Source organism: Henckelia pumila, chromosome 3 (assembly GCF_033568475.1).
Source record: "Henckelia pumila isolate YLH828 chromosome 3, ASM3356847v2, whole genome shotgun sequence".
Classification (NCBI taxonomy): Eukaryota; Viridiplantae; Streptophyta; class Magnoliopsida; order Lamiales; family Gesneriaceae; genus Henckelia; species Henckelia pumila.
In genome coordinates, this window is record NC_133122.1 from 20,558,151 (window position 1) to 20,580,058 (window position 21,908).

At 34.8% G+C, this 21,908-nt stretch overlaps 2 protein-coding genes across 2 annotated transcripts; both read right to left on the bottom strand.

The window, feature by feature from the left end:
* Positions 1-13,345: 13,345 nt before the first annotated feature.
* On the bottom strand, positions 13,346-15,696 carry LOC140888216 (L-type lectin-domain containing receptor kinase IV.1-like). Its single transcript, XM_073295907.1, is given in 5 exon segments — positions 13,346-14,497; positions 14,499-14,695; positions 14,698-15,277; positions 15,280-15,442; positions 15,578-15,696. Coding segments are annotated over 5 exon segments (2,211 nt in total).
* Positions 15,697-18,887: 3,191 nt separating this feature from the next.
* On the bottom strand, positions 18,888-21,158 carry LOC140890449 (L-type lectin-domain containing receptor kinase S.4). The gene has a single exon (XM_073298232.1). It carries the CDS (start codon positions 21,099-21,101, stop codon positions 19,017-19,019), a length of 2,085 nt encoding a protein of 694 aa, XP_073154333.1. The 5' UTR covers positions 21,102-21,158; the 3' UTR covers positions 18,888-19,016.
* Between the last annotated feature and the right edge of the window lie 750 nt (positions 21,159-21,908).

Here is a 21,908-nt window from a genome sequence, read left to right on the forward strand (position 1 = left end):
GACATATATCTGTTGGAAAAAATATTACGTTACATTTACTACTGTATACTGATATTCTTGAAGGCATCAAATCATCAAAACTAGATTGTCTAACATGAGAGCTACAATATAAATCAATATATTTTTAGTGAATTTTTCGATATTAAGATGCATGAATAATAAATCTTATATCATAATATATAAAAGTTTGACCTTGTAAATCTTTTAAAATATCTCACAGCAGCCCAACCGTTATGCGGTTTAATCGCTCTATCAAACAGGAACAATTATTGTACCCAACAGTTTTTTACACATTATTTTTTTGATGATCTATTATTTATTATCTATTATATATATTTATTACTATTGTAAATATGAGCTCCAATTATCATTAATTTAAATATCATTGTTTGGTATACACTATTTGAGTTGTAATTATGAATTCAAGTAAATATTCTTATTTTTTATTCACTGTTTTTAATAAATTTTACAAAACAGTATATGGATAGTTAAATAAAAAAAGTTGCATGATGTATTACTTAAATGTCTATGTTTTTTTACAGATTATTTTCTACTATTGTTAAAAATGATACTTGATCCAACTGCGATCGAAGAAAGTTTTTTTTCACACAAATAGTGATTTTGAGATTCATGTTTTTATAACTTGAAAATTTATGCATTTATTCTCAATTTTAAGTTTATATATTATTTAATTTATTAATTACTTGATATAATTAGAATTATAATAAAACTAAAAAAAATCCATGCTTAATTTCGCATGAAGCTCGCTTAATTTTCTAATGCTTGAAGCTTTCGTGATGTTTCATCACAATTCATGTTTTTTATAACCTTGTTTTTTAGCCATTTGTATCAGTATAGTGAGAGGTTAACACATTTATTATAAGTTTGGTCTGCTATAAGTTTTGACAAAAGGAAAAACAATAAATTTAATTAAGCGAATTCACAAATTCTGGGGCAAAAAAAATTTATTAAAAGAAAGACTGCGTCATATAACAAGAAACTCTCTGCTGCTTGAACAATCATACAGTAGAAACGTTAACACATGTCTCGTTCATAAATAAAGACTCATATCATTTTTGTTCTATTATTTCTCATCCTTTTTTGCCTAAATTCAACTCTTGTCTTTTTCAGCTATTCAATATAGAGTTGACCGATTTATTTTTTTAACATGTAATATAATTATTAATATATAATATCGGTTTCATTGTTTTGCCACGTGCAACGCACGTGCTTATGCCTAGTATATATATATATATACTAGAAAAATGTACGTGCGTTGCACATAACAACAATTTTATTTGATTGAGACCGAAGTTATCAAAATTTGAATGTTTATTCAATATCTAATTAGCTACTGAAGTGGTCATATCACCTATTAAAATTTTTTTTTTGTTATATTTTGTCGGTTTTTGATCGACGATTTTTTGTAGTATATTATATGTTTAAGCATTGAGTTTAATTTATTTTTTAGCTAACAATTTTAAACAATAAAATGTGTTATATATTTATTGTAAAACGTACAAAATATATATTTGTTACAAATTGTAGGATCAAGATATTTGTGTTTTATTAAAATTTATAATTAGTGATAATTATGTAACACAAATCTTTTAGATCGTATCGCAGTTCATACAAACACATGTTTCAATTGTTCAACCCAAGGAGACAATTATTGCACGCAAACAATCACCTTATCAATAATTGTACTTTCAATCAATATGAATCGAAACTACGAGCATGACTATGATATTAATTGTATGACCGAACACGTCTTGATGGTAACAATACGACTCAAATATTTTAAACAATACAAAATATCAAAATTCATGTTTAATTTCGATTAATGCTCTCAGAGACTATTACTGCACCCCAGCATAAACATTAGTGAACCAAAAAGCCATTTTTTTATTTAAAAGCTTTATTTAGAGATGAATTTTGATCTTCTATTGATAAAGTTATAAACATAAATCACGTATTATTTTTATATGATAAACCATGTTAATCATAAGGCAGTCTTTGTACGTAGCTTGAATTGCTACTGTAATTTATTTTAGATAAATGATTTTTGATTCATTAACTTGTTCAAATTTGAGTTTTAGTCCATTGAGTTGTCAAATTTGATTTTGGTGCACTAAAATTTAATTTTTGATTATTGTTAGTTCAATTTTTAACGTGATTTTTGAAAATTCAATAATGTTCGATCTCAATTTTTTACTCGATTATGTTTTTATTCTTAATTTTCTTCTGTAATAATCCAATTGAGTTGTTTTAAATTTGATATACATATAAAGCACATGTTATTGTACATGCCATAAAAAACAATTATTGCTAGGATTTAAGTAACTTAGATATAAGAATAACTTTTTTGACTTAAAATCGATTTGAATTTAGTGATTTTCTATTTTTTATCACGCAACTTTTTACGATTTCATAAGAATTATAATTAATTGATTCTATTAGCCAATTATTATACTATAATACAAATATCAACATAAAATTTATTTATAATCACACTCTTTATGTCTCACTTATTTAAACTATATTTATTTTTTATTTGTTTCAATTATATAGTTTAGTTCTCATATTAAATATCATGTGTCCTACTCTTTTAACAATTTATCCCTATTAAATTCATATTATTAACTACTTGTATAATTATTTTATTTTATTAAAATTTCATTAAATAAGGGCAAAATGAGAAAAAATTTTACAAAATTTAATTTTTCAAATATTTTCTTAATATATATGTAAAAATATGCACAAGCTTAAACACGTGGGATAAAATGAGTATATTATTTTACCTTGAACAAGAAAATATTAATGTTGTTGATTACATTAGTAGTCCTTCAAATTTTCAAAAATATTGACAAAAATATTAATTATTAAATAAAAAATAATAATAAGTAAAGTGTCACTTTTATTTCATATTAAATATCACATGTCATATTCTTTTACCAATTTATCTCTATTAAATTCATATTATTAACGACTTTTATAATTATTTTATTTTATTAAAATTTCATTAAATAAGGGTAAAATAAGAAATTTCTTTATAAAATTTATTTTTTCAAACAATTTCTTAATATATATGTGAAAATACACACAAGTCTAAATAAGTGGGAAGAAATTAGTATATTTTTTACCTTGAACAAAAAAATGTTGATGTTGTTGATTATATTTGTAGTCCCTAAAATTTTCATAAATATTACAAAAAATATTAATTACGAAATGAAAAATGATAATAACTTAAGCGTCACTTTTATAGACATATATAGATATAGACAAATAAATTAAGACATATTTCAATTAATATAATAAATTTTTTCAGTTTAGGAAATGAATTAAATTTAAAAATTAATCTACTTTGAATAATAAATCAATGGGCACAAAATTAAGATAAATTTCAATTAATAATTTTTTTAATTTAAGACATGAATTAAATATTAACAATTAATATACCTTAAATAAATAAAAATAAATGGACAAAAATTAATTACTCTTGACTAATCTAAAAAATAAAATGAAATAAAAAACCTAAAATAACATTGGAAATGACAAATTATTTAATTAATAGTATGTAAGATAAAGAAGGGCAAATTAAAAAATTCACAATTGGAACTCATATATTTATAAGAGTAAGTAATAGAGTAATAGATTATTAAATGAAAAATGATAATAACTAAAGCGTCACTTTTATAGACATATATATATAGAAAAATAAATTAAGACATATTTTAATTAATATAATATTTTTTTTAGTTTAGGAAATGAATTAAATTTAACAATTAATCTACTTTAAATAATAAATCAATGGGCACAAAATTAAGATAAATTTCAATTAATAAATTTTTTAATTTAAGACATGAATTAAATATTAACAACTAATATACCTTGAATAAATAAAAATAAATGGACAAAAATTAATTACTCTTGACTAATCTAGAAAATGAAATGAAATGAAAAACCTAAAAAAACATTGGAAATGACAAAGTATTTAATTAATATATTAACAATTAATATACCTTGAATAAATAAAAATAAATGGACAAAAATTAACTACTCTTGACTAATCTAGAAAATGAAATGAAATGAAAAACCTAAAAAAAACATTGGAAATGACAAAGTATTTAATTAATAGTGTGTAAGATAAAGAAGGGCAAATTAAAAAATTCACAATTGAAACTCATATATTTATAAGAGTAATAGATAATAGATAATAGATAGATAGATGAACAAAAAAATATTGATGTTGTTGATTATATTTGTAGTCCCTAAAATTTTCATAAATATTACAAAAAAATATTAATTATTAAATAAAAAATGATAATAACTAAAGCGTCACTTTTATAGACATATATAGATATAGACAAATAAATTAAGACATATTTCAATTAATATAATAATTTTTTTAGTTTAGGAAATGAATTAAATTTAACAATTAATCTACTTTGAATAATAAATCAATGGGCACAAAATTAAGATAAATTTCAATTAATAACTTTTTTTAATTTAAGGCATGAATTAAATATTAACAATTAATATAACTTGAATAAATAAAAATAAATGGACAAAAATTAATTACTCTTGACTAATCTAGAAAATGAAATGAAATTAAAAACCTAAAAAGCAATGGAAATGAAAAAGTATTTAATTAATAGTATGTAAGATAAAGAAGGGCAAATTAGAAAATTCAGAATTGGAACTCATATATTTATAAGAGTAATAGATAATAGATATAATATAATATAATATAAATATTATATATATATATATAATATATATATATATATATATATATATGTAATGTAATAATGTAATATGTTATAATAGAATAGATAATAGATATATATTAGACAATTTAAACTAATTTATATGGTATTTATTTTAAAAGTAGAGATATGTTTTTATGAGAAAATTAAATGTGGATAAATATTAATTTTATTATGTTAATAAGAAAAATTTCTTCATAAAATAAAATATATTATTTTAAGCAAGGATGTAATCGAATCGAGTCGAATTTTTGAATGTTTGAGTTTGATTTGTTTATAATCAAATCTAACTTAGTCTTTATTTAAAGAATATAATCATGACTCATAAGCTTTTATCGAGTTTAAAAAAAAGTATCAAAACTATTATTTTTTGTATCTAAAAAAATTAACTTACGAACCTATTAATGAACATATTCACGTGCTAATAAGCCGGATATTATAAAATTTGAGTTTAATTCGCTTATATTAACGAATCTCATTAAACAAGGCTATACAAATTTTTATCAAATCAAACTCTTAATAGCTCACGAACGGATGAATCCTTTTCATCCCTAATTTTAAGTAACTTAATGGGTGGGAGAATTTTTCTCTTCAAACTCAATAGATAAATAAAGAAATAAATAAATAAATAAAAGTAATCTAAACCAGTTTGCTATGTAGACCCACTCCATATTGAATATTAATTGTGGTGATGCTAAATAAATGTTAAAAAAAATATTTGGACGACGGGGCCAGCGATTTGACCATTATATGATTTTTGTTTTTTTGTTTCTTATTTTTGATGTCGACCATTATATGAATTGAATTTATAAATGTTGAGTTATAAATGTTAGCTCTTTGGAAGCAACTAGTGCGGTACATGATAGCTCTGTGTGGCTAGGCCCGGGGGGTCACTTGATTGCTTATATTCAGGAATTGCTGTCTGAGGATATCTTCTTGGGTCTTAATCATATGGCGAGAAGTGCGAAAAGTGCGAACATCGCAGCTCACAAACTTTTCTCTTTCGCTTCTTCGCGTTCGCGTCCGGCTACATTGACCTTCTCTGATTTTCCTGTTTGGCTTATTAATTTTGTTCTTAAGGACCTTGATGTGTAATGTGTATTATTCTATTTCAAAAAAAAAAAAAAAAAGAAAGTTATATGGTTGTTATTAATATATTTTCTGTTTTTGAACAACGTATGTTTTATATAAAATCTAAGGACATCATAAAAAAAATTTGCAGAGTTATTCGAGTAAACAAAACGAGCACTTATAGTTTAACATCTCCAATTTTCACGGTTAAGAAAATGATTATAATTTACATTGAGAAGAAGCAAAAGAAATGGAAATAAAAAAGTGTTATCTTTTCATCTTTACCACACAATATACAACCCATTTTTTTTGGTAATCTAGGTATAAGGCTATATTGCTAACATTCTTATTTACTTACCGGCCTCCAGAAAGAAGTGCATTGCTAACAGAAGAAGCACCAGTGAAGTTCGAATTGGTCGAAAACGCAGGCGATCTTAGAAACTCATCAAATCCTTGACAAAATTCGAACTAGAAACCTCACAGTACTCAACTCATGGCAAGGCCACGCCCCCTTCCAAGTACAACATCACTTGTCGCATACTAGGCTGAAGTCTAGGGCTGCAAACGAACCGAATTGAGCCAAATAATGGTAAAATTTTAAAGCTCGAATTCGGCTCGATAAGAGTATATTCGAGTTCGAACTCGATTCGAAGCTCGATAATTTTAAATATTTGGCTCGAGCTCGGCTCGAAATGAAGTTCGAGTTCGGCTCGAAACATTCTAACCTATTCGTGAACTATTGCTCGGATATTATGGTTCGCAAAGTTCGAAATATATATATATTTATTATATAATTATATTATATTAATTAAATATTAAGGCTCACGAACTATTCGCGAACTATCGAACATAATAATTTTAATTCGAGTTCGGCTCGAAAAAAATTTCGAACATATTCGAATTCTGCTCGAGTTCAATAAGTTCGAATACAAATCAAATGTTTATCGAGCGAGCTCATAAAGTTCACAAACCGGCTCGGTTCGTTTGCACCCCTAGGCCGAACCACCGGCTTCGAATGAGAGCACAACAAGCCAAGATTCAACCCAAGTTCCACTTCCACTTTTTTTTTTTTTTTTAATTTTATGAATGAAGAATTTATTTAAAAGGTAAATAGATCATGTACAACTATGTCGGGCATTCCCGGGAGATTTACACCCGGAAATAAAACGAAGCCCCATTGGCTAAACATCAAAAATCAAATACATCAATCATAATTCGAAAACATACAACGCAATATAAGAATCTTAATACGTCTAACCAATTTTTCAACACATGGTTCTTCATTCTTGAAGTGAGCTCGGTTACGCGCATTTCAAACAAAATATACGCAACCCGCCAACCCCATAACTCTCATGCAAGCCAACTTTCTGGCTCCTCTATACATTCCCCGAAAAGCCTTTAGTATCATGGTTGGTGATCTCATGAGTTTCTTCAAACCTAGCCAATCCCGTATACCATCTCAAATCTCGCTCGAAATACGACATTGGAAGAATAAATGTTGGATCGATTCATAACCATCCTTACTGTTGAAGTATGCTTCTATCAGATTGAATGGGAATAGAGAAGAGATTGGATCGAATAGTACAAATCAGATGAGCTCGGTGTTCAGATGAGTTCATGGCCCAGATCGTATACTGGGATCAGATCGATGTGATGGTCAGATGAGTCTTCGGATGAGTTCATGCAGATAGATTGCTCGAGTATTGTGACTTGGTTAGAAGTCAGATGAAGTGTCCTAGGAGCTATACGCTTGCAGGCAGATCGATGCAGATCAAAATACGAGGGCAGATCAGACTGATGAATGAAGGCTTATCGGGCTGGACCAGGTTGACTTTATATTTGGGTCGCAAGTTACTGTTGACCTAAAGCCCAAGATGAAAGTCGGTCTAATTCCCTATATAAGCAGATGGAAGCTGGCCGCAACTTTAATAACAGAAAATCAAAATTCTTCGGAATATATTGAGAGATAAGGAGAGATTTCGGAGGAGAAAACTAAGCGTAGATTGTGACGGGAAGATTCAAGTATCAATAGCTTGAATCGTGTCTGTATCTAGCTTGATAGTTTGTCTGAGTCCATCTCTGTAATAAGCTCTGTTCTTGAGCTTGGGTTGTTCTGTTGGTGATTAATAAAAGTGTTGTGTTGCTCTCCCGTGGACGTAGGCAAATTCATTGCCGAACCAAGTAAATACTTGCGTTGTTTATTGCTTTCGCGTGAGTGTTTGAGTTTGATCTGTGTGCGTTGGTTTTATCTGTTTCTGGGATTATTGTTCTTATCTGTGTGTATCGTTTTGCTTGGTGAATTCTCGATAACCAAATTTCAGATTGATTCCTAAAAAGTGGCGCCGTCCGTGGGAAACCAAGAAAAGATGGTGGGATCAATGAAGTTTGATATTGAGAAGTTTACGGGCAAGAACGATTTCTCACTCTGGAGGATTAAGATGCGTGCAATCCTGATACAACAAGGATTGGTGGAGGCTCTTAAGAAGAAGGAGGAGATGTCCAATGAGATAAAGAACAAGGATGAATTGCTCGAGAAAGCACACAGTGCAATTATTCTCTGTCTGGGAGATAGACCTCTTCGGGAGGTGGCCAGAGAAGAATCTGCAGCGGCGGTGTGGCTCAAACTCGAAAATTTATACATGACAAAATCCCTGGCTTATCGTCTGTACATGAAACAGAGATTGTATTCCTTTGTGATTAAGGATGAGAAGAACCTTGAAGACCAGATCGAAGAATTCACCAAGATATTGGATTACTTGGAGAATATTGAAGTAAATCTTGAGGATAAAGATCGAGCTTTGATACATCTGAATGCTCTTCCTAAAGCATATGAAAATTTCAGGGATGCTTTGCTATATGGAAGAGAACAGACGATAACATTGGAAGAAGTTATGTCTGCTATTCAATCCAAGGAACTTCAGAGAAAATCGAACACAAACACTGAATCACATGGAGAAGGTCTTACGGCGAGGGGCAGAAGTGATAAGAGGACATCCAGTGGGAAATACAGGCCAAAGTCCAGATCGAAGAGTCAAGGAAGATACCAGAACAGAAACTTGGGTAATATGAAGTGCTATGCCTGTCAGAAGGTTGGACATCTGCGAAGAGATTGTCCTGAAAGGAAATGGAAGCAACAGGAAAAACCCAAGGATGATGGTACTCTGGCCATAGCTACAGATGGATATGACTCAGTAGAAGTATTGGTGGTTTCTAAAGGTGATCAAAACCACGAGTGGATACTGGATTCAGGATGCTCCTTTCACATGTGTCCTATAAGATCTTGGTTTGAAAAATTGGAGGAATCAGATCAGGGCATGGTACTGTTGGGGAATAATCAATCATGCAGGATAAAGGGCTCTAAAAATATCAGAATAAGGATGCATGATGGGATCGACAGAGTACTCACCAAGGTGAGGTATGTGCCCGAGTTGAAGAGAAACTTGATATCATTGGGAACGCTTGATGCTCAGGGATATTCATTCAAATCAGGAGCAGGCAGTATCTCAGTGTCAAAAGGATCTCTTGTTGTGATGAAGGCTGTCAAAAGAAACCTCCTGTATGTACTACAAGGTGATACGATTATTGGAAGTACAACAAGTATTCAGGAACAGCAAGACAGAACCAAGCTATGGCATCTGAGGCTTGGACATGTAAGTGAGAAGGGATTACATGAGCTATCTAAACATGGTCTGTTAGGTGGAGATAATATCGAATCACTTGAGCTGTGTGATAGTTGTGCTCTTGGGAAATCTAAAAGAGTATCGTTTGGTCAAGAAAGTCACACAACTGAGTAACCATTGGCCTACATTCATTCAGATCTATGGGGTCCTTCTCGGACAAAAACTCATGGTGGAGGCAGATACTTCATGTCTTTGATAGATGATTACTCAAGGAGAGTATGAATATTCATCTTAAAGACTAAGGATGAAGCTTATGACAAGTTCAGAGAATGGCTGCTGGGCTGGCAGTTGAGAACAAGAGTGATCGAAGAGTGAAACACCTGAGAACAGATAATGGGCTGGAATACTTATCAGATAAGTTTGTCAAGATATGCAAGGAGAAAGGCATTACCAGACACAGAATAGTGGCAGGAACGCCACAGCAAAATGGCCTGGCAGAGAGAATGAATAAAACTCTTCTGGAAAGGGTCAGATATATGTTGATCAATGCTTCTCTACCTAAGTCCTTCTAGGGAGAAGTGTTATCTACTGCGTGCTACTTGGTCAATAGGTGTCCATCCAGTGCGATTGATTTCAAGACACCAATGAAAAAGTGGAATGGAACACCTGCATACTTCTCAAACTTGAGGGTATTCGGATGTCTAGCATATGCTCATCTGAAACAGGAAAAGTTGGAAGTAAGGGCAGTCAAATGTATATTCATTGGGTATCCGGATGGTGTGAAGGGTTATAAGGTTTGGAACCTGGAGTCAAGAGGTCCAAAGTGTTTCAACACCAGGGATGTGAAGTTTGATGAATCCAAACTGGGATATAAAATGAATACAGATGGAAAGGACAGTCAGATCAGTGTGAATGATAAACTACCGATTGAGGTGGAGTCTTCTGTGCCAGATGAAGAGGCAGATGAGATGCAAGATGATGATATGACAGCGAGTGATCCAAAAGATGACTTAAGAACTTATAATCTTGCAAGGGACAGAACCAGAAGGGAGATCAGAGCTCCTAAGAGGTTTGGTGAAGCTGATCTGGCTTGGTATGCACTTACAGTAGCTGAGGAGGTGGAGCATTCAGAGCCAAATAATTATGATGAAGCTATGGCAAGCAAGCAGAAAAACAAGTGGATTGAAGCTATGAATGAAGAGATGAACTCACTTGAGAAGAATCAAACCTGGAAGTTAGTAGACAGACCGAAGCATCAGAAGACACTGGGATGCAAGTGGATCTATAAACAGAAGGAAGGAAATCCTGGTACAGATCAGATCAAGTATAAAGCAAGATTGGTTGCAAAGGGTTTTGGTCAAGTAGAAGGGATAGATTTTAATGACTATTCTCCAGTGGTCAAACATTGTTCCATCCGGATTATGTTAGCATTGGTGAACCAGCTCGATTTGGAGCTTGAGCAGATGGACGTGAAAACTGCGTTTGACCTGGAAGAAACCATTTATATGGAACAACCAAAGGGCTTCATACATCAGAAAACCCAGAACAAAGTCTGCTTACTGAGAAAATCATTGTATGGGCTAAAGCAGAGTCCGAGGCAGTGGAACAAGAGGTTTGATGAGTTCATGATTGGTATTGGTTTTGTGAGAATCCAATATGATAGATGTGTCTATCTGAAGAAGGATGAAAGGCAGGTTATCTTGTACCTACTTATTTACGTTGATGATATATTGATTGCAAGTAAAAGTAGAACAGAGATATCATCCTTGAAACAACAGCTCAATACAGAGTTTGAGATGAAAGATCTGGGCGAAGCGAAGAGAATTCTGGGCATGGACATAGTGAGAAACAGGAAAAGGCAGGAGATTCATCTGAGTCAGAAGAACTATTTGAAGAAGGTTGTTCTGCGGTATAACATGAATCAAGCAAAATCTGTCTTGACCCCTCTGGGACAGCATTTGAAGCTATCTGCGAATCAGTCACCTGAATGTGAGGAAGACAAGATGAAGATGGCTGGTATTCCATATGCTAGTGGAGTGGGGAGTCTCATATATGGAATGGTGTGTAGTAGGCCTGATCTGGCATACACAATCAGTGTAGTGTCGAGATTTATGGCAAATCCGGGAACATATCATTGGGAAGCTCTGAAGTGGATTCTTCGATATCTCATAAACACTACTGGGTTGGGGTTGAAGTTTGAAAAATAGCAAGATGGGATTGATCCGGTAGTTGGATATGTGGATTCAGATTTTGCTGGAAACTTAGACACGAGAAAGTCGTTGACTGGTTATGTGTTCACCTTTTATGGCACAGCGATCACCTGGAAGTCAAATTTACAGTCAGTGGTTGCCCTTTCTACCACTGAGGCAGAATTCATAGCTGTTACCGAGGCCATAAAGGAAGGATTGTGGTTAAAAGGGATGATAGCGGAGTTGGGTGTAAAACACGATCAAGTTGTAGTACACTGTGACAACCAAAGTCCAATACACTTGACGAAACATCAAGTCTATCATGAACGATCGAAATACATAGATGTGAAGATGCATTTTGTGAGAGATGTGATTGAAAAAGGAGATGTAATCCTTGTGAAGATAGCATCAGAAGAAAACCCTGCAGATGTTATGACGAAGTCACTGCCGTATGCTAAGTTCAAGAAATGTTTGGACTTAGTTAATGCGGTGATTGAAAATTAGCCAAGGAGGCTAGGATGGAGAGCAGCATTCAACCTGAAAGAATCAAGGTGGAGATTGTTGAAGTATGCTTCTATCAGATTGAATAGGAATAGAGAAGAGATCGGATCGAATAGTACAGATCAGATGAGCTCGGTGTTCAGATGAGTTCATGGCCCAGATCGTATACTGGGATCAGATCGATGTGATGGTCAGATGAGTCTTCGGATGAGTTCATGCAGATAGATTGCTCGAGTATTGTGACTTGGTTAGAAGACAGATGAAGTGTCCGAGGAGCTATACGCTTGCAGGCAGATCGATGCAGATCGAAATACGAGGGCAGATCAGATTGATGAATGAAGGCTTATCGGGCTGGACCAGGTTGACTTTATATTTGGGTCGTAAGTTACTGTTGACCTAAAGCCCAAGATGAAAGTCGGTCTAATTCCCTATATAAGCAGATGGAAGCTGGCCGCAACGAGAATAACAGAAAATCAAAATTCTTCAGAATATATCGAGAGATAAGAAGGAGAGATTTCGGAGGAGAAAACTAAGCGTGGATTGTGACGGGAAGATTCAAGTATCAATAGCTTGAATCGTGTCTGTATCTAGCTTGATAGTTTGTCTGAGTCCATCTCTGTAATAAGCTCTGTTCTTGAGCTTGGGTTGTTCTGTTGGTGATTAATAAAAGTGTTGTGTTGCTCTCCCGTGGACGCAGGCAAATTCATTGCCGAACCACGTAAATACTTGCGTTGTTTATTGCTTTCACGTGAGTGTTTGAGTTTGATCTGTGTGCGTTGGTTTTATCTGTTTCTGGGATTATTGTTCTTATCTGTGTGTTTCGTTTTGCTTGGTGAATTCTCGATAACCGAATTTCGGATTGATTCCTAACACTTACATAATCCACATCTTTTTTCCTCCACAAATCCAAGTCTATCTTTCGTAAGCAACTTCTCATGAGCAAAGAGCCACAAGATAACTCTATGCTAAGGTAAGATACAAGATTTCCAAACAATAGGCTTCCACAGCCAAACACCTCTAGTACCCAAGAATAATCCATAAGCTCTCTTCAAGTCACTATCGCCCCTAAACCAAACCTCCAACTCACGGCTCGTAAGCTCAATCGATCCAAGCCTCTCCACCAATAAGTCTCGTATACACATCACATGCATTTTTTTTTAATCAACAGTGACTTCTCTTTATGTCATCTCCAATGTCACACTTCCCCAAATGATCGGTATTTATGATTCACCCATTTTATCTGCAAGACATCCTTTCTCATGTGTATCTTCCAAAGAGTTTTAGCAAGAAATGCCTTGTTTGAAGCCGATAAATCTTTCAACCCCAATCCCCCATTTTCTACCGGTTTACAAACCTCCCTCCAAGCAATCGGTGGGTGCTTGACATTCCAAATAAAGTTCCAGCAAATATCATAGATGTTATCAATAATGTTGGATGGTAAAGACAATATAGATATCCAAAAGCACTCCACCCATTGTAGAACGGACCTCACCAATTCAATATTTCCCGCATATGATAAAGAATGCTTCGGCCATCTCGACACCCTCTCTCCAATGACATCCACAAGTAAGCTATAGTCGGATGTGCGGAGTCTAGCCGAAGAGATCGGAATACCAAGATATCTAAATGGTATCACCCCTTCCTTGAATCCCAACAACTCCAAGATAGCACTTTTATCCTCCATACACACACCGGCCATGAACACATTCGACTTCAACAAGTTGATCTTTACTCCAGACATATCACTAGACCAACTCAAATGCTCAAAAACCGCCTCAATGCTCATCACATCACCTCTAGAGAATAGCAACAGGTCGTCCGCATAGACAATATGTGTTATGCCATGAGTACCCACGACATGAGTTGTTTGTGGATCTTTTCCATGATCATACAATCTTGCCAGACCGAAATCACCTAATCTTGGGTTTAATTTGTTTTCTAACAAGATATTACTAGCCTTTATATCTCTATGAATCACTACTTGCTCCCATTCTTCGTGCAAGTACAGTAGCCCCGATGCAACGCCTTTGATGACCCAAATTTTCTGATCCCGATCAAGAGTCAATTTTGGTTGGTCATGAATGAACTTATCTAGACTCCCATTAGGCATGTATTCGTAGACCAGCAGTAACTCGCCTTTACGCCTGCAATAGCCCAAAAGAGGGACTAGATTACGGTGGCAAAGATGCCCTATGCTCGAAATTTCTACCACAAATTCTCTCATTCCTTGCCTGGACTCATGACACACCCTCTTCACTGCAATTTCAATGCTTGATCTAGGCATCAAGCCCCGGTAAACTTTGTTGAATCCTCGAGTTCCTAATAGCTCTTTCTCTTTGAACCTCTTTTGTGGCCATGTACAAATCTTTGTACCTGAATCTTTGGGGTGTGAAGTCAAGTTCCCAATCTTCAAGAACCTCGGCAAACTTCAGCTTCCTTTTAACATAATACACTGCACTCAAGATTCCCAACAAAAAGACTTCAGAAATCATAGGCAACCCGACTGTCAAAATCCTCGGTTTCTTCTTGGGCCCGACTCTCGGAGCTCAGGGAGTTGAGAGAGATCCAATGGCTGCGCGGGGGCGTTGATGCTGAAACTCCATCCGAGCACATAATGGGACGCGAACAAAGGCGTTGCCGAAAAGCCAACGTACATGACCTGGTTTATAACAGGAGAAAGATCGGTCGTCAAAGACACGAGAGGATAACTTGGCCTTTTCACATCTACTGGAGCCAGTGTCACATTAACTTGTTGAGAAAAGCCATCATATTCAATCCAAACTTGCATTTTGTGGTCATTATTCAGTGTCAAATTCTCAAACAAACCGGTTTGATCCTCGTAATTTCCTGCAGGATGCGCTGTCACAGAGACCAGTGAATTAATATTTATGCCACCATGATTATCATCTATATCATTGAACTCAGAACTCTTGAGCATATCCAGCTCGATTGCAAAGACATTATTCGAAGGGTCTCCGTTGTTTGATTCATCGAAAAGCCCGAGATACGTGCTGGGAAGAGATCCGAGGAGACCTCTTGTCGGGGCAATCACGAAAGCCATGTCGTGACCGCCCACAGGCTGGTACTGAGGGACTATGGCAAACACAAAGTTGGTGGAAAAAGAAAAAAAACCGAACCATTGTCCGAGTTCTTGAAATGAAAGGGGTTGGGATAAAAGGCGTGGCCTGTTTTCTGTTTGGTGACATTTGAGAGCCTTAACAATGCATCTGGCATGATTTCTGCTACACCATCCAGGATCTGAATCCGTTGCAGGTGAAAGAAGGCTCGGAAGCTGTTAAGGCCATCATTAGAGGTAACAGAAACAGAGCTCCAAATTTCATCTCAGACATGGCTAAATGTAACAAATCTTCACAAGATTTTATTGCATTTTATCATGAAAAATTGCAAAAAAAGAACCAAATATTACATTGTATTCTCGTTCAACAGCTGTCTCGAAAGGGCCGCCAATTTGAAATTACTTACTGAGGAGTTCTCAGTCCTGGACTTGGACAAAGCCAAAAGCACGAGTCTGGCGACATAAAACATATGCGGACCCACAAATGGTATTTTTAGGAGAACACTCGAAGTGTATATACATAAGAGTGCATATTTATTAATAGACAGATATAAAGTCTTTTGAAAGATTAATAGACAATATATGATTGATAAATGTCCGTCTGTGTCTCCAAAATTTATCTAACCATGTGGACGTGGGTTCTGTCGATGCTAGCATATGGGCACTGTTCATATGTTAGATCCGACGACTCTTCTTATTTTACAGCGAGATGTTTGAACATCTCGCGTAATGCTCGAATGGGGTAGCATCGACATATCAGTGGATGTGATGACAATATATAACCAACTCCATATTAACTATGGATGAATGCACGGAGAATTGGGTTCAATTAGCTAGCCGAGGCAATGGAGACGAATTGTCAATGAAATAATGTTCACGTTGTTGAGCTGATCGATCATTTATATTGGAAATTAATTAAATTCCGAAAGGATTGTACAACGCTGGCTTGATATCATTAACATACATGTTTATCGCTGATGTACGATGAAAATTACATATATTGTGGTGTTTTTTCCGCGTTGATATTTGATACACCACCGTTCAAATTGTCAATAGCAAATAAAATTTATGCATTAGTCCAGTTTACTCCGTGTACACCAAAAAAGTAACAACTGCAGATTCTTACGTCATAAAAAAATATACCAAATAAAATTTTCACAAAGCATATTATTATATCGTTTTTTATACACATCACTATTCATTTTTATTTGTACCAAATAATATTCTTGTTTGTATAATATAACTATTTGGTTTTTGCATGTACATATAATAGTAAACTTACGTGTATTTATAAATCTTTACTGTTAGTCGTTAGATATACTATTAAGACAATACATGTACATGTTAAAATTTAACTTTCACAAGCACCAAATTCATTGTATGCACGAATAATCTGAAAACCAGTCTCTTTTAGAAATTTATGTTAGAAATAACGTCATTTTATTGAAATGGATGACATAAAAACCAAATTGAAATTATTTGGATTTTTTGGCATTTTTTTTCCCAATATTAAGCCTAAAGTACACCTGGATTCCGTGATATATCGTCAAACTTTGGGCCAATGTAACATAAGCCTACAAGTTTGACCCGTTTGTGGCCCAATAAATTTAATTATCCTCAAGTCCAATATTGTTTCTAGGCCCAAAGGAAAACATGGGTATGACCGTATGAGCACCTAAAAATATATTTAACATCCTTATTTTCAATTAATTTACTAATTAGCCTTTCTCTCACTATATTTTGATTCTTTTTATATAATATTTAATATAATAATATCAATTACTCTATTTAACTCTAAAAGATATTAAACATAAAAAACGATTCGAATAGTTAACATATATTATTTTAACCTTAAACTTTATAAATAGAAAGAGATTGCCAAAAAACAAAAAACGATGAGTTCGTTTACGTATTTGTGAAGTGTAATATCTTTACATTGTATCCAAGAGATCAATTTTATTTTGATTACGTGAAATCTATATATTTTTTAAACTCTTAGATTTAACATTAAAGTATAATCTAATCTCGCGTTCAATATTTAATTAGCACAATTCACATAATATTATGTTACGGTGGTCTACTTCACGCTGACTCGAAGTTGCCAAATGTTGATTGTAGGCAAAAAATATCTATGTTTTGCCATCAATATTATTATTATCATTAAAAATTAAATTAAATACTACCAAAATATCATAATGAAAACAAAACCCATGGCAAATGCCAAGTACCCGTATCTCGATCGATCCAAGAATAGGATCCTTGATCCACGCCAAATGCCAAAAGGAGCTGGATCGACATTTTAAAAGTAAAAGGATAATAAAATAAAAGATAACATTTTTGTTTTGATTTGTCCCAAGAGTCATTCTGGATCCCCACCATGTTGCAGCCGGTCATCATCAATATAAAATGGCCATAATTTTCATGGCAATCATTCATACCTTGACCTCCATAAATGGCTGAAAAAGAAACCCGGCCCGAATATGTCTCCGACGAACCATCCATCGACCCGCCACTTCCACCAGGTATCCAATTTTCTTGGTTGCCCTGTTCAAGATCCGTAATTTATAATTTGGGTTTTTTTTTAAATATTATATATTTTTTAATCTTGCCTTAATATGATCAGTAGAACGAGGAAGTCATGTACGTGGGAAAACATCATGGGATGAAGTGGTGGGATTAACAGCAGATGAAGCAGAGAGGAAGATTAAGGAAGAGATGGGGGAAGGAATCCGTATTCATGTGGTTCCATCCGATTCGTTTATCACCATGGATTACCGAACGGATCGGGTCCGGATCTTCGTGGATTCCTCTGGGAAAGTGTGTAGTCCGCCAAGGATTGGTTAAATTCATATCAAATTACATGTACTGATGCACTTCCGTAACGTTGTTGTTTTCTGCCTTGAACTTTTTAATGTTATGACTATGAGCCCGAATATATCATCATATTTGTTATATCACAAAACATTTCTTATTATATCATGAGTTGATCCGGTCTATATTTAGTAAAATTAATACTTTTGACATAGAAATTAAAGTCGAGATGCTGTGAGACGGCTTTCATAGGAGTTTATGTAGTCTAGTTAAGCCTTACTGTATTGGCCAGAAACAGGGTAGTGACTCCCCATTTAGTTTGTGGAATATGATAAATAAACAATGTACACTGATGATTCTATAAATTGTAAGATCTTGATAACAAAAAGGATATATAACTTAAATCATTATAGATAGTCAAACGTTGGATGAGAAGGGATCATTCGCACTAAATGGTGGTTTATATATTTAGTTTGGGATGAGCTATGATGACTCAAGTTAATGGAACTCGCCTTTAGAATATAAAATCACTATTGATTTGTATATGTTAATCTCACTACTTTCAGGTGGCTCTATTGTCAAACCACTTCATTTGCTTTCTTAATTTTTCAAAAAGTGTACTCCATTTAACAAAATAGAAGGCTGGTAATGGGATGACACAAGTCAATAGCTGGTTGACCACCATCACTTTGCTTTCTTGATTTTTCATTCTTTCAACAGAAGCTTCTATTTTATCCCACCATGTGTGAATGCTTTGACAATTCCTTCCGACTCCACGTGCTTTCATTGAATGCTTGCTCTAACAGATACAAATCTTTTAGGTAAGCAATATAGGAGACATATTTTAGTTCATTAGAATAATCGACTTCGAAAACCAGAATTAATTCATGAGTTGGATGGATTACATGATGTTTTTGTTACCATCTAAAATACAATAGATTTGTAGGGACTACATCAATTTGAGGCAACAACGAATATGCTACCTAGCTTCCCTTAAACTATGGACATGTAGAAAAGGCGAAGTGGAAATAGATGTAACTATGGATGTAGAACTCTTATCCGCATCTCCGCTAGCCAAACCTCCAAAAGAACTAGTTGTCTTGTCGAACGAAGAAGATGCATACGAGTGCAAATAGTTTTCGAATCCGCCATCAAAGTCACTACCACTCCCCGGTACCTTCACAATCTCTGGCATTTCAATCTCATGTTCCATGTAACTCAGAACCTGTCTCATACTGGGTCGTTCCATAGGTTCGTTACTTGAACACATCAGTCCCAACTTAAGTACCATCAACACCTCATTCTCATCGAAATCGCCCTTCATTTGTTGATCAACCACATCAAGAACTCCCCCTTCTTTCCATTTCTTCCAAACGTAGTCCACCAAGACTAGATCTTCGGGATCAGATTTCGACTCTATTGGCCTACGCCCACACACGACTTCGAGTAATAAAGCCCCAAATGCAAATACATCAGAACTTGTGGTAGCTTTCCCGGTTCTTGAAAGTTCTGGTGCAAGGTAACCCAATGTGCCCACCACTCTTGTCGTGCTGGGGTTCGACCCGTGATCGTATAATTTTGCCAGTCCGAAATCTCCGAGTTTCCCATTCATGTCACAGTCAAGTAACACATTACTAGCCTTAACATCCCTGTGTAAGACGATCTGTTCATATCCTTCATGCAAGTACAGTAAACCAGATGCAACACCTTTGATAATCTTGAATCTTTGATTCCAACTAAGCACATATTTTGGCTCATCAAACAACCACTTATCCAAGCTTCCATTCGGCATAAACTCATAGACTAAAAGAAGATCACCGCCGCATCTGCACCACCCGAGAAGCTGAACCAAATTCCTATGGCGGAGCCTGCCGATGCTGGAAATTTCAGACACGAATTCACGCACACCTTGTTTAGATTCATGCGAGATACGCTTTACAGCAACTTCGGTTTTCGGATGATGCAGAGTCCCTCTATAAACTCTGCCGAATCCTCCAGACCCGAGTAGCTCACTGTCCTTGAAACCTCTTGTGGCCTTCTTGAGTTCTTGGTACTTGTACCGGTGAGGGCCAATTTCAAGCTCCCATGATTCTATAACCTCAGCATTCTTAATTTTTTTAAACAAGAAAACAGCAAGCAAGATTGAAGCCAATATCAAAACCACAGATCCGACCACGGAAAGGCTTGCAATCAGGGCAATGGGTTTTTTCTTGGGTGCGGGAAGTGAAGGGAGAGAGCCTAAATCCAATGATTTTGCTTGTCCATTCATGGAAAAGCTCCAACCCAAGATATAATGTGAACTTGCAAGCAAGCCAGTCGAAGCAGAGAATCCCACATACATATTTTCTTCAAGAACCTGAGAAAGATCAATTTGCATAGACAAGAGAGGAATTTGAGGTTTTACCGAAGAAGGCGAGAGAGTAACATTAACAAAATTTGTGATCGAATCATACTCGACCCACGCAAGAATAGGATCCCCACCCTTGAGATTAAGACTATTTTTGACCGAATCATCACCAAAATAAGCAGCAGCAGCAGACGCATTGGACACCATGCTGTTGATATCGATCCCAACGTGGTTATCATTAATGTCCCCGAACTCAAAATCTTGAACCGTGTCGAACTCAATCGCAAAGATATGGTTAGATGAGTTGCCAACATCGCTGGAATTCATCAGGCCAAGATACTGGCTCGGGAGAGAAGAGTTCAATTCTTTGGAAGGTGAAATCGTGAAAGCCATGCCATGGCCGCCGAGTTTTGGGTACTCGGGATGAATCGCAAAGGCAAAACAGGTGGAGAAAGAGAAGACGGCGCCGGTGGTCGAGTTCTTGAGCTGGAGCTGAGTGGGGAAGAAGGCGTGGCCTTTGAATCTGGAGCTCTCGTTGGTTAGTTGAAGGATGCCATTTTCATCTATCAGCGCCACCCCATTTAAGCTTATGTTGGATTTTGGATCACTGAATCCTGTGTATGTGAAATCAACCCCCTGAGATTCAGCTTGGATCGAGAAGAAAGTGAAAGAGAAGAGGGCAATGAAGAAAACTGCCATCGCAGATTGAAGAATCATTCAAAGCTCTGATTTTTTCTTTTTCTTGCAAAATTAGATGTCTGAAGTTGGCCAGGAATTGTTCTTTTAACTGGGGTGAAATAATAATAGTGTATAGGTGGGATTACTTATTTAATTCAATATATAATAATGTCAGATATTAGGTATTTCATTTTTTTTAATTATTAAAGTTGATGTGATTGGACTACATAAAGCAGCCATTAAAAGGTCTTGGATTTCTATTTTTCTTACCGTAACATAAATCATTTATAGTTCTAACTAATTATTCGTATAATTTTGGTACAATTACTTATGCTATATTATATATAATCACACCCATTCAAAAAATATATTTATACAATCAGTAATCACACCGGATACTGTTGTAAATACATACGATGGGTTTCTAAAGAGCAAACTTGAGTATTTTATCTGCGTGGAATGACAAATTTATCATATTGTGAACATGGTCAATATTGATGACATATTTCATCGTCAAGGTTTTGATGCTGAGCACAAAGGGACAAATTGTAGGTGAGCCATATTCTTTTGTCATTTTACATTTCGAAATGACATATTAAGAAAGCCCAACGCCAATTGGATTGGATGCCCACCTTACCACAATAATAATAATAATAATACTCCAACGCAAGCTCACGTTGCTTTGATGCTAAGGTAGATCTAATAGTTATAACGGGAATCACATTATTTTTTCATACGATGCAATGCACAGCTAGGCTCAATCCATTTATCGGCATATGCCGTGTCGAATTTGATAGAGTTTGGGCCAGCTCATGGGATAAATAAGCTGAAAGATGTAACTCACAC

Excerpts from the sequence above, each read along its gene's own strand:
- LOC140890449 (XM_073298232.1), bottom strand. The coding sequence starts at position 21,101 with ATGATTCTTCAATCTGCGATGGCAGTTTTCTTCATTGCCCTCTTCTCT.